At 36.0% G+C, this 15,770-nt stretch overlaps 1 protein-coding gene and 2 pseudogenes across 1 annotated transcript; 1 reads left to right on the top strand and 2 right to left on the bottom strand.

The window, feature by feature from the left end:
- Positions 1-231: 231 nt before the first annotated feature.
- LOC132182513 (signal recognition particle 19 kDa protein-like) overlaps positions 232-15,770 on the bottom strand; it is a 46,952-nt pseudogene continuing 31,413 nt past the window's right edge.
- LOC132180352 (7-deoxyloganetin glucosyltransferase-like) lies at positions 6,704-8,270 on the top strand (annotated as a pseudogene).
- Positions 10,731-12,732, bottom strand: LOC132183142 (S-type anion channel SLAH1-like). The gene is made up of 2 exons (XM_059596542.1): positions 11,869-12,732; positions 10,731-11,003 (listed from the first exon to the last, which is right to left on the bottom strand). Exons 1-2 carry the CDS (start codon positions 12,730-12,732, stop codon positions 10,731-10,733), a joined length of 1,137 nt encoding a protein of 378 aa, XP_059452525.1.

Genomic DNA, 15,770 nt, shown 5'->3' on the forward strand with positions numbered 1-15,770 from the left:
TGAAAGCTTGATGAAATTTTTGTAAACTATCTGATTTACATTGGAAAAATCTACTCCACATTCCTATAATTGGAAAATATTTTATGGCATTGGCATAGGAAAATCAAGAATATTCATTAATAAAAGAGAAATCTTAGCCAAGTGGGATTTGCTTGATTGGGGGAGTTTATATTAATATTAATTAGAAATCTCAAATTGTGGTGCTGCTGACTTAAACTTGGATGAATAATGTTGACAGTTGCAACAATGAATACATTCATGGATTCAGATGGGAAGATTAATAACATTCACAAATAGAAATCTTACACAAGTGAGATTTGCTTGATAGGGGAAATTTATAACAATTTGAATTCTTAAATTGTGGTATTGCTGATCTTCCTAATCACAATTTTGCCAATTGCAACAATTAACAGTCGTATAACAATGAGAGTACCCAAATTGTGACACTTCAACCTCGGATCAAAACTTTAGGAAATTGTGATAATCCTCTTAATAAGAGCTGTTGATGTTGATGGATTGTCCAAGACAGACCGAGTTGGTCATAAGATGGATTGTGCCGCCCACACCGCGCTTCAACCACGAAGTCGCAACCGAATGTCGTATTCCACAAAAATACTTATGGGACAAGGATGTGGGCCACACAGTGCTTGTGTGAAAGTCCCTGAGGATGGACTTGGTGGCAGATATGAGAGGGCCGAAGAGGGAGGACGGTCCGATTAGGGTTAGCGTAGTGGAGAAGTGGATGATCTAGTTTTAGCCTAATTTCAAAGTGTGGCTAGATGCATGGTGTAGGAAGCTGATTAGTTTCATCAACTATGTGAGTAGAGGCTTTGTGGCTGAAGCAAGGTGTGCAAGGCACGGTTTGAGCTACTTCTACCAAGATGCCAACACAAGATTGAAATCGCATGATGACATGACGAGGCAAGCAGAATTGATATGCCAATTCTATTCTGGTTATGTGAACACGTGACACAATTTTATAGGCGGTAACGTGGTCACTTTTGAAAAACTAGGCAACTATTTGATAAACCTACAAACCACATGTACCAAAATGGTATTTAACCCTAATTCTTAATAGTTGTCAAAAGATTGAATTTTCCTTTTCTTTTGGCACTGTTAGTTGGGTATTGAAACATTATCGATCTATTTCTTCTTTCTTCCACCCTTTCTGGATTTGGAAGGTCCAGATGCAGATGTGGATGCAGATGCAGGCACCTGCTTCTTAATCCTCCCAATCCTCCCAGGATGCCGAGGTACCAATTCAGCAACACGGAGCATCAGCTGTTTTCCTACAAATACAATATGATTAAAACAAAGGTAAGCTCACAAGAGGAAAAAGCAGATTCATTTTTTTTTTTTTTTTTCTAAATTGCATAGCTATATCCTTGTTTTATTCTTTTCCATGCTTGTAATAATAGAGATAAAATTTATTTCCTTTTAAATTGTTCTCCTCTACTTTCAAAGAAGATTACAAGATCTAAAAGGTGGAATCTCACCAGAGAATTCCTACTAAATTATCTTCCAAGACAAACATATCATAAATGGCTAGTTCATACAACAAAGCAATGCACAATATCCAAAATGCTAAAACAAATTGCAAAACCAAAGCCTTTCTAAATGAGGTTAACCTGATGTGTCAATATATTCACAGTTGGGAGGACTATGAGTTCAATAGCAACCAAAACTTGTTAACTATTCACGTCCCCGCCAATACGTTCACTGATATAAACATTATAGCCATGTTAGAAAATTTGGATTTCGGCATACATGTGCAATTTGAGAGGAAAAAAATAAGGGTGATCTGATGGAACTATGGTAAAGCTTTTGGACAAGGTAGAACAGATTCAATTTCAGAATTGGAAATTGAAGTAATTCGAGTTACAAGGTGTAATGACCCAGAGAATGCGTTCGCCACATCTGCGTTATCACTCAAAAATGACTAATCAATTTGGAGTTTCCTTATAAGGCTTAATATCACCTAGTAAGAAATCAATGTGAGACTTTTTTTTTTGATAACGAAGAACCCCTCCAAGGCAAGGCCACTTCATGTACTCACCACTGTCAGGTAAACCTCAGACCCATATATGTGATGTGAGACTTAGCACCCATAAATGTCTATATAAACTACTCATTCTATGTTAACTACTCATCTTTTTAATGTGAGGCTGAGATGTTAGAATCCCCCCTCCCCCTTTTTAAGTACTTGACGACCTTGTTAAGGTCACGTCATGCAGTGCTTTAGTAATACATGGCATTACTAAGTTGCTTTGATACCATTTATAACGATGCAAGGAAAGTGTTAGCCACATTTACGTTATTCTTTCAAAAGAACTAGTCAGTTTGGAGCTTCACTAGAATCACTTATAAAGCTTAGTCTCACCTAGTAAGGAACCACCGAACCAATATAGGACTTAGAACCGATGATTGTCTTTATAAACAACCCACTCAATGTGCGCTACTCATCTTTTCAATGTGGGACTGAGATGTTACATAAGGACACTTAGGATGGGTTCCCATAAATAGAGTGTATGGAAGACCAAGGGTTGCTTAGTAATCAAATGCCCTTTGGTCATAGAAGATGAATAAATTATGTTGTGTCAACTAATAAGGCTGATTTCCACTCCATGACAAGGACCATGGAAAACCAGCGGTCAAGATTTGTTAGCAGCAAGCTTTTATATTCCCCCTCACTATAAACAATTAGATAAAATGACAGAATTAGAACTACAAAAAATTGGACAACAAATTTTGTAACCCCTTCACAAATCCCATTTAAATAACTGAATTCATTAATCTTCTGAAAAAACAATTCTTGTAAATCATTAGTAAACACTCTCCCAAGCCAGCTAATAATGTGGGCAGATCTACTACAACATCAGGAACTTTTCACGTCAGCTAACAACTGCAAGCACCCATTATAAGAACACAAGAGAGGAAAGTATACTCGCAATTGAAATGGTGTATTACGACATTTAACAAGGAATCCCACAGACTGCATGCTTGCATTCCTTCACATCAGGTTACATATATTTGAACATAGGTATAGAAGTACATGTCTTTTCAGGAAAGAAATTGCATGCCAGAAAAAAAATGTGAATAAAACCACAATGCTAAGTTTTCAAAAAGGAAAAGAAAAGGATATGATGAACTATTCCAACAAATTGTTGTTTTCAAACCGGGATGGCCAAGATGTACTAATTACAGATTCCCATCTCAAATAGAAAGGGTAATTGGCCCTTCACCGACAAAAGGAAATTGAATCAATAACATATTTTGCCTCTTACTTTAACTGATGTATTATGGCATTTAAATGACTCATAAAGCTGGAGCTATTGGCATGTCATACTAACTACTAAGATTAGATAACTGCACTAGGACAGTCGCTTCTACAAGGAATTTCGTATAATATAATATATGCATGTCATATTAATCAAATAAAGTGTTTGGGCAACCATCTACCAATGATTAGTGGAAATCTTTTCACATACATATTGAGGTAAAAACATGCTCATATACAACCCAATTGAAACAGAAGAATTTCTTTAAATTTATAGGTCTTTGTTGGAAATCAAATATTCTGTTAAAGATAATATGACATTCCCAAATAATCATTCATTCATAACAGGAAATTTCTTCAAATTCTAACCATTATTTTTAAGGAAACGATCCAGATTTTACCACCTTAAACTTCAGAGCTTCTAAAAGATCCTCAAATATTTCTGTACATAATGGTTAGGATTCTAAGAACTCTAAGAGAAAACGTAGAGATCAATAACAATAATTTAACCATATAATAATAAATAGTAAATAAGAAAATTTATCCTTACTGGAATAAATGGCAGGATTGCACAGAGTCCCATCCTCCCCTTTCAACAACACCCTCACTCTCCCTATTTGCATGTAGTCGCGCGGGTAAACCTTAATTATCTGCCACCAACACCCACTTTCAAGGCCCATCAAAAATTACACAAATAAAACAAACAAAAGCATCAACCCTTAGATACATCAGCAACGCTATCAGACAATTTCGAGACCCATTAACAATATTCAAAAGAAAGAAAAAAAAAAAAAAAAGAAAAAAAAAAGAAGAAAAAAAGCACGAACCTCAATAGAATAAGAAAGACTGAGATGGGCGCAGCAATCGGCGACCTCGGCGCAGGTGGGATTTTCGCATGCGTTTTCGAGGCTTATCCGCCACCCTCCAACACTGTTTTCTTCGAGTTTTTATGTAAACTGGGTGGAAGACTGTCCACCTTTTTACATTCACTGTTTCTCCTTCACCGTCCATGTCTTTGATTCAAAGACCCTAACCAAAAGTCCAAAACAACAACAAAATTCACAAATTAACATGCGAAGAAGTCCAACACAGGATAATACGACGCCGTCTCTGTAATTGTGAAAATCCTAGTAAACTGATTCACCCACCCTCTTAAATGTAGATTAATGTTAAAAGCAAAACCAAAAATGCTTTATTTTTCAATTTTCTTTTCTTGTTCTCAATTATGTGTGACAATCCCATGAGATGATGACATATTTCTAAGATAATAGATTATATAGGATTGGAACCATATTTGTGCAATATATGAGTGCATTTTAGTCATTTTAAAAATGACAAAAGTTAAAAAAAAATATTTTTGAAATTTTTTATCAAACATGTCCGTTTTTATTTAGCATAATTTTTTAGTACTAAAAGTATTTTTTAAGCTCTTTAACGCGTTCCAATCATGCTTTTAGGAATTAGCTTGCTTTCATTACTGCGGATTATGGAATTTGTATTTGTTCAAAATGGATCGACATGGTATAAAGTTTGTCCCATTTCCGATGTTTTGTAATTATATTTGCACCGATTTAGTTTGTTTTTATTGGGGAGCTCACCCATTTTTCGTTTTTAGGATCGTCCACTCCTTCTCCCATTCAAATCAAGAATGAAAATGATCATTTCCTAAATAGGGCTTTTTTTTTAAGGAGAATGAGGGGAAAGTGGATGCTTATATTGCTGAAAATGGCCTTGTTGGACACTTTATTGATTCTGCATAGTCCTTTTTCTGGCATGAACAGAGAAGAGAAAAAGTAAAGAAAATGAGGAGTGAAAGGAATAACATTTCATCTTGTTTTCATTTGACAGGTGAGGAAAGTGGTTAGATGATCTTTTCCACATCAGGAAGCATAATTGATCGAACCTATCATCACCATCCACTTCTCAAGTGTGAAGAGGCAAAATTTGGCAATTGAATGTGTATATTATATATTGTAAACAAATCAAAGGATTAAAAGTAGATTCGATGAATAGACAATATATGGCTATGGGGCTCATTCAGGAAAAGAATGTCAAGAGTATAAAAAGTTGCTATATACACAGATGTAACTCGGCAAAATTGCTTAATTACTTCAGTTAACAAAAACGTGCGCTAATGTTTAACTGCATATTGCAAGATGACAAATGCAATTCTGGGCATTATCATCCTTTCGAATGGAGAACAAGCCCACTGTCACTATCTATGATGGTTGGCATATCTTCCAGTGACTAGACAGCAGCTTGCAAGCCAACATAATTATCAGGATTTTCGACATGACAGCATTTCTGAGGTTCCCCATCTTGTGTGGATCTGATTAACATTTTTGGCAACTTCATTTGCTAACGTCAACGAGTGTAAAAGTAAGAAAATGGTTAAACTGTTGAGTTGGGCCACAACACTCTAGACTGAATCTGTTGAGTTGGCTCTATTTTTACCAAAATCCTTTCATTCGTGGTTGTTGTATTTTGTTGATGTATTTGCTAGTACTTTGGAATGGTATATATATATATATATATATATATATATTAAAACTTAAGATTTATTCCTTAAATTTAGAGAAAATGATTGAGTATCTATGATCTAACCAACATGTGACTCGTATACTAAAATTTGATTTTTATTGATTTACTATGGTCTCAAAGGAAACAGATGGAAAGGACGTGAAGGCTTTTTTTTTTTTTTTTCTTTTTTCTTTTTCTTTTTCTTTTTCTTTTTCTAAGCAAAAGTGGTAGGTTTGAGAGACCAATTGTTGCTATCATATTTGAGCATGATTATAATAATACCTATTCATTAGGAGCCGTACATGAGGGGCCTAGACAGTGACAACCACATGCGCTTCTTCAAGTCTGACTGAGTTATAGTATGACCAAGCCCCACCAAGACATCAATGAGAATCCAATGCGACTAATATTAATTAGACATATGTAGAGATTCTTAATTGCGAAAATTCGAACTCACGCCTAATACATACGTTGACCACTTTAAAAATTTTCTTGAGCCATTACATCACCACCGTTGATAGTAGGAGACATGAGGGTGTTGTTTTCAAAGATGGAGGATGGAATTTAGTGAAGGTTGGATGCTTTAAGACAACCGATTATTAAAACTGCTATCGTTTCCAAAAAGTAGTTTATTTTTCAATGACATTTTGGACAGTATCCTACTCATAAACTAAGTGCTAACAGACGTTTGCAATGACGTACGTTACTCATTTGATGGAGCCAGTAGCCTCTCGTTCATGTGCATATATCTGTGGTAAATTAATGGTATGGTCAATTGTAGCCAAATTTGTGATGAATAGGTAGATTGATCAAATGGGTGATCTTTTTTATATATATATATATATGAGAGATACAATGGAACAGCATATCAACATACATATACACAGAGCAGAAAGAGAGAAGGAAATGGATTCGAAAATAGCAGAAGCTAAAAAGGCTCATGCAGTTTGTATTCCATGCCCAGTTCAAAGCCACATAAAGGCCATGCTCAAATTTTCAAAGCTTCTCCACGGCAAAGGTTTTCACATAACTTTTGTGAACACAGAGTTCAACCATCAGCGTTTTTTGAAATCTAGAGGTCCCAACTCCTTACATGGGTTGCCTGACTTCCAATTCAAAACCATTCCAGACAGCATTCCTCCATCGGATTCCAACGCTACCCAAGATGTTGATGCTCTTAGCAAATCCATTTCAGAAAACTTCTTGGCTCGATTTTCAGACATCCTCGTCGAACTCAACAGTACTGCAACTTCTTCAAACAGTCCTCCAGTGACTTGCATTATCTCGGATGGTTTCATGCCATTCACTCACATTGCTGCTCAAGACCTTGGAATCCCTACTGTATTAATGCTCTTCACGATCGCTGCTTGCAGTTTAATGGGTGTTATGCAGTTTCCTCGTCTCAGGGAAAAAGGCTTCGCACCCCTTAAAGGTATAACACAAAAGGGAAACACCCTTCTGAAATCATGGATTATCTCTAATATTATTATTGATTACAAGTTTCCAAACTAAAAAAAATATATATATATTTACTTTTGCAAATGGGAGTTATATAACAAATGGGTTTCTAGACACAGTTATAGATTGGATTCCAGGTATGAGAGATATCCGATTGAGGGATCTCCCAAATGCTTTTATTACTACAAATCCAAATGACCCTTTCTTCAAAGTGATCATTGAAGCAGTAGAGAAAGCTCCTAAAGCTTCAGGAATCGTTATTCACACATTTGACGTGTTAGAGCAGGAAGTTTTGGATGCTCTCCCCCCCACGTTTTCTTGTGTATATGCCATTGGCCCTCAGCAACTACTACTCAATCACTCACCCAATGACCCTTTGGAATCAACATGGTATAGTTTGTGGAAAGAAGAAACTGAGTGCCTCGATTGGCTTAACTCTAAAGCACACAACTCAGTGATTTATGTGAACTTCGGCAGCATTACTGTCATGACACCACAACAGTTGGTTGAGTTTGGCTGGGGACTTGCAAATAGCAAGTTCATGTTTCTGTTGATAATTAGGCCTGATTTAGTTGTTGGTGATTCAGCGATTTTGCCACCTGAGTTTCTAGAAGAAACTAAAGGAAGATGACTAATAGCTAGTTGGTGCCCTCAAGAGGAAGTGCTTAACCACTCCTCTATTGGAGGGTTCTTAACTCACTGCGGGTGGAATTCAATTATTGAAAGTGTTTGTGCAGGAGTGCCCATGATTTGTTGTCCATTCTTTGGGGATCAGCAAACAAACTGTAAGTATGCGTGCAATGAATGGGGCATTGACATTGCGATTGATAATGGTGCCAAGAGAGGGGAAGTGGAGAAGATTGTGAGAGAATTGATGGAGGGAAACAAGGGTAAGAAAATGAAGAAAAAGGCCATGGAATGGAAAAAATTGGCTGAAGAGGCCACCGGTCCACATGGGTCTTCATCCATCAACTTAGACAAGTTGGTGAATGATATTCTTTTATCAAAAGGATAGATATTTTAGAAGAAAGAGATAATAATAAATAAAATATTGCCATTTAAAAATTTGATTATACTCAATGTTGTGAAATTTTAGTTACTCGCAAGTGCATAAATCGGTTTGTAATATAAGGATGTAAGTGCGAGGTTGAACTCACAGGGAATTATGTTTTTGAAAACTAAATATATCTAAACAAATTAAATCCTAACATAGTTCCAAAAGATGAGTGATTGTTTTTATGAATATAAAATCAAAAGCATAAACAAAATAAGTGAAAGTTATTAATTAACGAAGCACTAAGGTTTCGGAATCCGCACTCACAAAGTCATAGCACTATATTCTCATGATCAATAATATTTTCATAGTTCTCACAAAAATCTTATGTATATTCTATTTTGCTTCAAAGAATTAATTAAAACCGTATCCATTTATGCACAAATCACAAACTATATCCAATTTAAATTTAATCATCAAGTGTATCCCTAAATCACAAAAGATATCCAATTTAAATCAAATCATCAAGGGTATCCGTAGGATAAATCATAAGGGATATCCAATTTGTTTGACAAAGAAAACCAAGCAATCAATTAAATGAAACTATCTCAAATCATCAAATGTATCCGTAAATCACAAGAAATATCCAAGGATCATCCCACTAATTGAATTGAAGTAGAACAATTGAAAAATCAAACTCATTTACTTGGAAGATATGACATCACATGAAAATATTGTTGCTAATCATAAGTGAGGCTTCATCCTCAACCTTAGTTGAGGGTTTAGCCTCTCATAGAATTAAAAGATAATACAAGAATAATTGAATCCATGGAGAATTTGAAATGCTTACAAATTGAAATCCCCAAAATTGAGAGCTACAAAGGCTAGGAAAACCCTAAACTTTTTTCTCTCTACTCTGAAATTTCATACTCAGTAGCCTCTATAATTTTTTCTTATGTCTTTCCTATTTATAGGGCTTTTTCTAGGATTTTAACCTAAAAAACAGCGGAAGTCTGAAAAGTGATCCATTCGGACGGAACTGTTCATCATCCGAACACATGGGATCTCTCGTGTGCGCTCGATCACACATGTGCGATCGAGTGCACCGCCTTTTGGACGGGACTTTCCATCGTCCGGACCGGGGCTTGACTGTTTGGGCTTGGTGACTTAAGTTCAATGATTTACATCATCAATTTTATCTACTTGAGTGGGAACTGAATCATTACCTATTTTCAGACTAGATCGAGAACAAGCCTGATTAGCATTTTTGGCAACTTCAATTCATTTGCTAACGTCAACGAGTGTAAAAGTAAAGAAAATGATTAATCTGTTGAGTTGGGCCACAACACGTACGTCAACACGCACGCCAAGAGTGAATCTGTTGAGTTGGCTCTATTTTTATGAAAATCCTTTCATTCATGGTTGTTGTATTTTGTTGATGTATTTACTAGTACTTTGGAATAGTGAATTTTGACTTTTAAATGTAAATTTTTCTTAGAACTCCAAATAGTATTCTCCATAATTACCAAAGCTATAGATTCTTCGATAATTAGTAAAGCATGAAGAAATCTTAAGTTTTAAAATATATATATATATATCAACTTCATCAATTATGTGATTTTTTTTTTTTACATTCTCATCTTCTCCATCATTGAATTCGGTGATGTTTTGTTAACTCGTCCAAATTCACCCTCTTGCCATATTGATTGAACCCAATAAAGTGCTTGCTTTTGAGCGACACCCATAAGCTTCAAATGATACCCTAGGTGATGATAATGAGCAAAACATTAATAGGACTTTTGTGGATATACCACTATCCCCTGCCTCACCCTTGACTCCATTTTCATAGTCAACTACCATTTAATTTTCATCGTTGAGTAATGTATTGAAGTATAATTCCTTTACAATAATGGAGAGTACTTGAAGGCAGGATTATTGTGGTTCGATGTGCATGAATACTCTTTCAAGGACATTGAAGCGAACCCGATGTTACTCGACATCTTGTTCATGGAGATCAAAAATCATTTTCCATGCAGTGAAGAAGAAGTTGTTGTCAACATGTCAATAGCTGCGGACAAAATAAGCCGAGTCTAGATCGTTGAGTGGGCACTACGATTAAGTCGTACTCAGTCAAATCTTATTGGAGTGAGTCGCTTGAGTCTAGAATTTTAATTTCCTCTAATATTTTAACTAAAAAAAATTATATAGCTTAAAAACATAATAATATTGGTTACTAAAATATGTAGAACTGAAGGTTTCAGTTTCAGTTTCCTCATCGAGATTGTTGCTTTCTAAGCTTTGATCACATGAAAAGACTGATTTAAAGTATGTTATTTTTGTGTGTAAAAGTAAATTTGGAAGACATTCATAATAAAGGTATGTGAGCAAAGCAGGTTCATTTTTTATGGGAGAAGGAAATTTTTCCTTCTACATATTTTTCCAGGGATAATATATAAGATCAGCTTCCAATTAATGGGAATTTTAAGCAGGAGGATTGGGAATTTTAAGCAGAGTGCTCTTGGGACTTTGTGAGAAAATATTATTGGAAGTGATTACAGTGACAATGATCAAGGCCAAAGACGCCAAAACTGAGACTGCTGATAGCAGAAGCATCAAGGCATGCGCTCTGGCGCCCCTCACCTCCTGAGCATACTTGGTTGCAGCCAGTGCCAGGACCGTCAAAGGGAAAGGGTAAGCCCACCACGCTACATTGAACTTCCTCATTGATCTTTTGAACAGGGCTGGTCTACAAACCTGCACTTCCACATTAACATTGTAATCTCAATGGTTAGACCCCATAATTACCCAAAAGTTTCTAAGCAGAGAAAGGTTTTTTCATCCTGGTATATGTTAAAACCCAGATACCAAAAGGGTATTTAATCATTTTTTTTAAAGCTTTTATTATATATATATATATATAAAAGGCCCCGATTGTTTCGGGGTGAAATGTTTTTTTGTTGGAAAATAATTTCAGTAATGAAAATATTTTTCGGCATTTAGTTCCTACAGAAAATCAGCAATAAATATTACTTATATTTTTCATATATGTGAGGAGTTGCGAAGAAGAGAAAAATTGAGATTGAGTTCAATTTTCTATCCTCACATTATTTGCAATTTGAGCAGATAATTGTGAGATGGCCATTGTGAGACCCATCTGTCTGGGTAGTGTTCAGGTAGCCTGAGACTTTCTAAGGCAAGGAAACCCTATAAGGAGCTCTTTCACAATAGCCTGCGTGGATGTGTGAGAGCAAGGACATAACTAAAATTTTAAGAGAAGAAAGATAAAACTAAAAAAAATAAAAATTTGGAGGTTCATATTATAAAAATATCTAAAATTTTGAAGAAATTTTCAAAATTTTGTGACATTTTTAAAATTTTGCAAGGGCTAGAACCTCCCAAGGGTAGGGGTGGTTCCACTTGTTGGGTAGGAGGGAGGCTGAAAAAAAATTTACGCAATTTTATACCTAACAAAAGTTATTTTAATTGGTGAACTCAAAACATTTTTAAATTAACCAATATTTCTGCAGCAGGAGGGTAATAAAAAACATTTTCAAAAATTAGTTTTAAACAAACTAGGCCTTAAACATAACGGTAAGGAGTCTGCAGAAAAATGAATTACCAAGGACATGAATAGGAACAGAGAGAGAAAGAAGAGCATCTTGGATGAAACATCGAAGTTTCCAGCAATGGACTCCCACGCCAAACTTGCGATGCTTGGAGTCGCAATGAACAAAAAGAACACCGGCCTTAGCATTACCGGAAGGCTGCTGCTCCCAGATAGCCTCTGATATAGCGTGACAAACAGCACCAAATAATGCGTCATCCCCAGCGAAAACAAGAACAGAGCACACTCCCTCCACCCCATTTGCGCCGCCGCCCAAGCCCCCACGAAGTTCCCGATGACCGATAATTGGCTCGCCGGATTAGCCATCGTCGATAACAGCCACGGCCCTTTCGTGAACCACTGGCCGTAGATCTTAACATCCAGCACAACAATCGGCAAAACAGAGGCGCACCAAAACACTTGGTAGTAGATAGTGGTCGGAGCAATTAAACGCGATGATTGGAGCAGGAGGAGCCATGAAATCCATGGAGCAAACAGGTAATTCACTCCCACATGGTGAAAGAACTCGTTTTTAACCATTTCAAAGCGGAAAAAACATCTTAGAATATAAAGAGTTGATTGGGAAACTAATGTAAAGAAAGCCAGAGACCAGAGAAAAAGGAAAGCGTTGGAGGGTAGTATTGAAAGCACGCGCCGGAAAGCGTGTGCGTCGTCGATTGGGTCTCCGAGGGTCTTCCACAGCAAGGCCTGGCTGCAGAGAGAGAGGCTAATCCTGAAGTGGCCGCCATGAAATTTAGTTAAGATGAGTGATGAGGATCGTCTGATGATGATCAAAGGTTCGCGATGTGGTTGCTCGGTGTCATTGGGTGCATCAATGGTGATCTCGATTTGGGGTTGGGATTGGTTCTGATCATCCATTTGGGATGGTAGATTCTTGTGCTTCCTTCTTGCAAGTGTTGGTGCTTATATAGGAATTTGGTGCGGATAAAAAGAATCAACATGTTGGAAAAACTTGTCTTTGAAAGTCTACTTGAGTACTAGAGAGTTAATGGTGGCTGACTCATCGGCTAGATCCATCATACATGCATGAATCATGGGTTAATCATTGGACTTCAATTCTTGATTTATTTAAACTACTGAAATTAATCTATTTGCTTGGAAATTTTTCTAATGCTAGAAGGAGAACTAGATTAGTATTTATTGTGTCATCTCAAATATGATATGACTTTGAAAAAAAAAAAAAAAAAGTAATGTGATTTTTAAAATTATCTATAGATTAAAATTTAATAATTATTATCTTAAATTTAATAGTGATTTTAGCAATACCATCACATTTGAGATGATAAAGGAGGACAAGAGTCCTTCTAATAGCATGTGTTAAAAGACAGAAAAAAAAATTTCAAGGTCAGTTTGGTTTACGGGTCTATTTAAAGGCTGTTTAAATGAGAAAATTTCCACCCCTAGTGGAGGGTCCCTTTATATATATATATATGCTTTGTTCTTTTGTCCTCGATTTGTCGGAGGCAACCCGCTTACACACCGAGCACTAACAGTAGATAACTAACCATGTTCTTTAAATTTAGAGTTTAACTACTTTTTAGTTCTATCTAAAATAAATTGTATTTTCTTCTCCCCATCTCTCTCTTCTCCGTCTCACTGCTTCTCTCTCTCTCATCTCTGACTCTGGTTCCCTCTCTCTCATCTCCTTCTCTGAATCATTCTTCTTTATCTCTCAATCTCTCTCTCACATCTTCGTCTTCTCTTACATGGGATTGAAGAGATGCCCAGCTTGAGGACTCTCCTGATAGAGTTGCAGAGGAGCTCTCTGCGAAATGTTGAGCATTTTGGCATGGGTATTATTGGATTGAAGCTATATTCGTATAGATATGGGAGCTTGATTTAGGTGAAAAGAAGCAGTAATAGATGAAAATCGGAGACAGGTTTTGAGAGAACTCAACCTCTATCTCTCGTCTCCGTCTTTGAATCTCTCTCTCTCATCTCTGTCTCTTAATCTCGTCTCCGTTGAATTCTAGGTTCATGTTTTTGGAGAGAGGATGTGTTATTTTAGGATTAAAATAATGTATTGCATTGGGAAACATCTAAATACCATTGGGGTCGGTTAAATTTAAGGCTTCTGATGTGGGTGTGTTTTTATAATTTTTTTTTAAATAATAAAAAAAAAATGACATATAGAGAATCTGCTATTAGTGCTCTTATAAAAGGACATGCATCCTTTTGTTTAGGGTATCACGTTATAGAGCCGCGCAAAGGCTAGTCTCTAAAGGGGAGAAAGAGTGGGCTGCTGTGTGATAGAAAAGAGTGTCCATTATTTTCTTCTTGGTTTTGGAGGAGCCAAAACAAGAGAGAGAAAGAAAGGTCAGGTGCTACTATAGAAGAGAAAAATATATAAAGATTAAACTGTCATTGTATCCCAACAAAAGAAGAAGAATTTGTATTTTTATTTTTTGTATTCTCTTTTAAGAATAATTTCTATTATGTGATAGTAAGATTTGAGTGTATTAGAGTTTTAGATTTGATTAATTTTCTCTTTACTATATTTTGTACTACATCACCTCAACCAATGATGAACGTATCTCACTATAACTAAATTAAAAGTCAAAATTCAAACTCATATCTACGTACATATGCAAATTTTCGTGGTCCATTGAAAACCACATGAGCAATATTTGTGCAAGCAAGTAAAACAACCAAAACAACTTTTACTACAATTAATGTAACCCCACTTTCCTAGACAAGCTTTTCGTAACATCCAATCTTATCTCTTTCTTTTTCACCCTTGAAGATCCCACAGCCAACCCCCTCTCCCCCCTTTTTCTTCTTCTTTCTTTTTCTTTGTTTGATCAGCCCAATGAGGAGCAATGAAGCAGCTGAAATTAGGGCGATCGTGTTAATTAAGTAGTTCAGGCATAACTGGCATCGACGTGTTTTCCATTTTGTTAGCTTTGAAAACAAGCCAAGAGGAGAAAAGTTATAAATCTTCATTCTTATCCTTTTACGATAGCAGTGTTGAATGCCTTCTTTGTAAGTTTTACCGGTCTTCGTTTCTAACGAGTTACTTTAATTAGATCTAGTTTCTAAATCTAGATCCAAAATTTAGTCTCTTCAACCTTAGATCTGATTGTCTTCTTCGGCTAATGCGTGTTTTCCGAAGGGATGTGTACGATGACGTGCTCCTTCACTGTTGCTTGTGGGGTTTTTGTTTTTTGTTTTTTATTTTGTTTGACCTAACCTTCGGGTTGATGATTGATTTGTTGTCCTGGCCTTCGAGTTGAGGATGGAGTAGATTGGTGTAAGGGATTAACTATCACGCCAGATTTTTAGTTTTTTAGTTTTTTTTTTTTTTTTTTAATTTAATTTAATTTAATTTGGGCTACCCATTATTAAAGTATTGATTAAGTGACTAAATTTACCTCTTTTTATCAGCTTAAGCTTTTGGGATAACTGGTGATTTAACATGGTATCAAAGCCAAAGGTTATGAGATCAAACCTTGACTCCGTCAAATCATCCCCCATTTAAATTAAATATTCCACGTGTTGGGTCTCACCTATTAAAAGGGAGTTTGAACCCACACGTGAGGGGGAGTGTTAAAGTATTGATTAAATGATTAAATTTACCTCTTCCTATCAGCTTAAGCTTTTGGGATAACGGGTGATTTAACATCCATGTCCTAGATCTAATCTGCACGAAGCAGACCTGTTCCTTAATTGTAATTGTACATGGGTTAACAGAAGCTTAAAGTCATTTTTATGACTTTGTAACCTTCATAGTTTTTTACTACAATTTTTCAGATCTATATGCTCTATGTTGTAAGTGTTTTATGCTCATTAAATTTCTTCAATGCAAATTCCATATTTTTTTAAAAGAAACAAAAAAGAAAAAAGGAAAAAAGTTACTGTGCAAGCTGTGGAATCCACTATATATATTATAATATAGC

The sequence above is a fragment of the Corylus avellana genome, chromosome ca5, assembly GCF_901000735.1.
Source record: "Corylus avellana chromosome ca5, CavTom2PMs-1.0".
Classification (NCBI taxonomy): domain Eukaryota; kingdom Viridiplantae; phylum Streptophyta; class Magnoliopsida; order Fagales; family Betulaceae; genus Corylus; species Corylus avellana.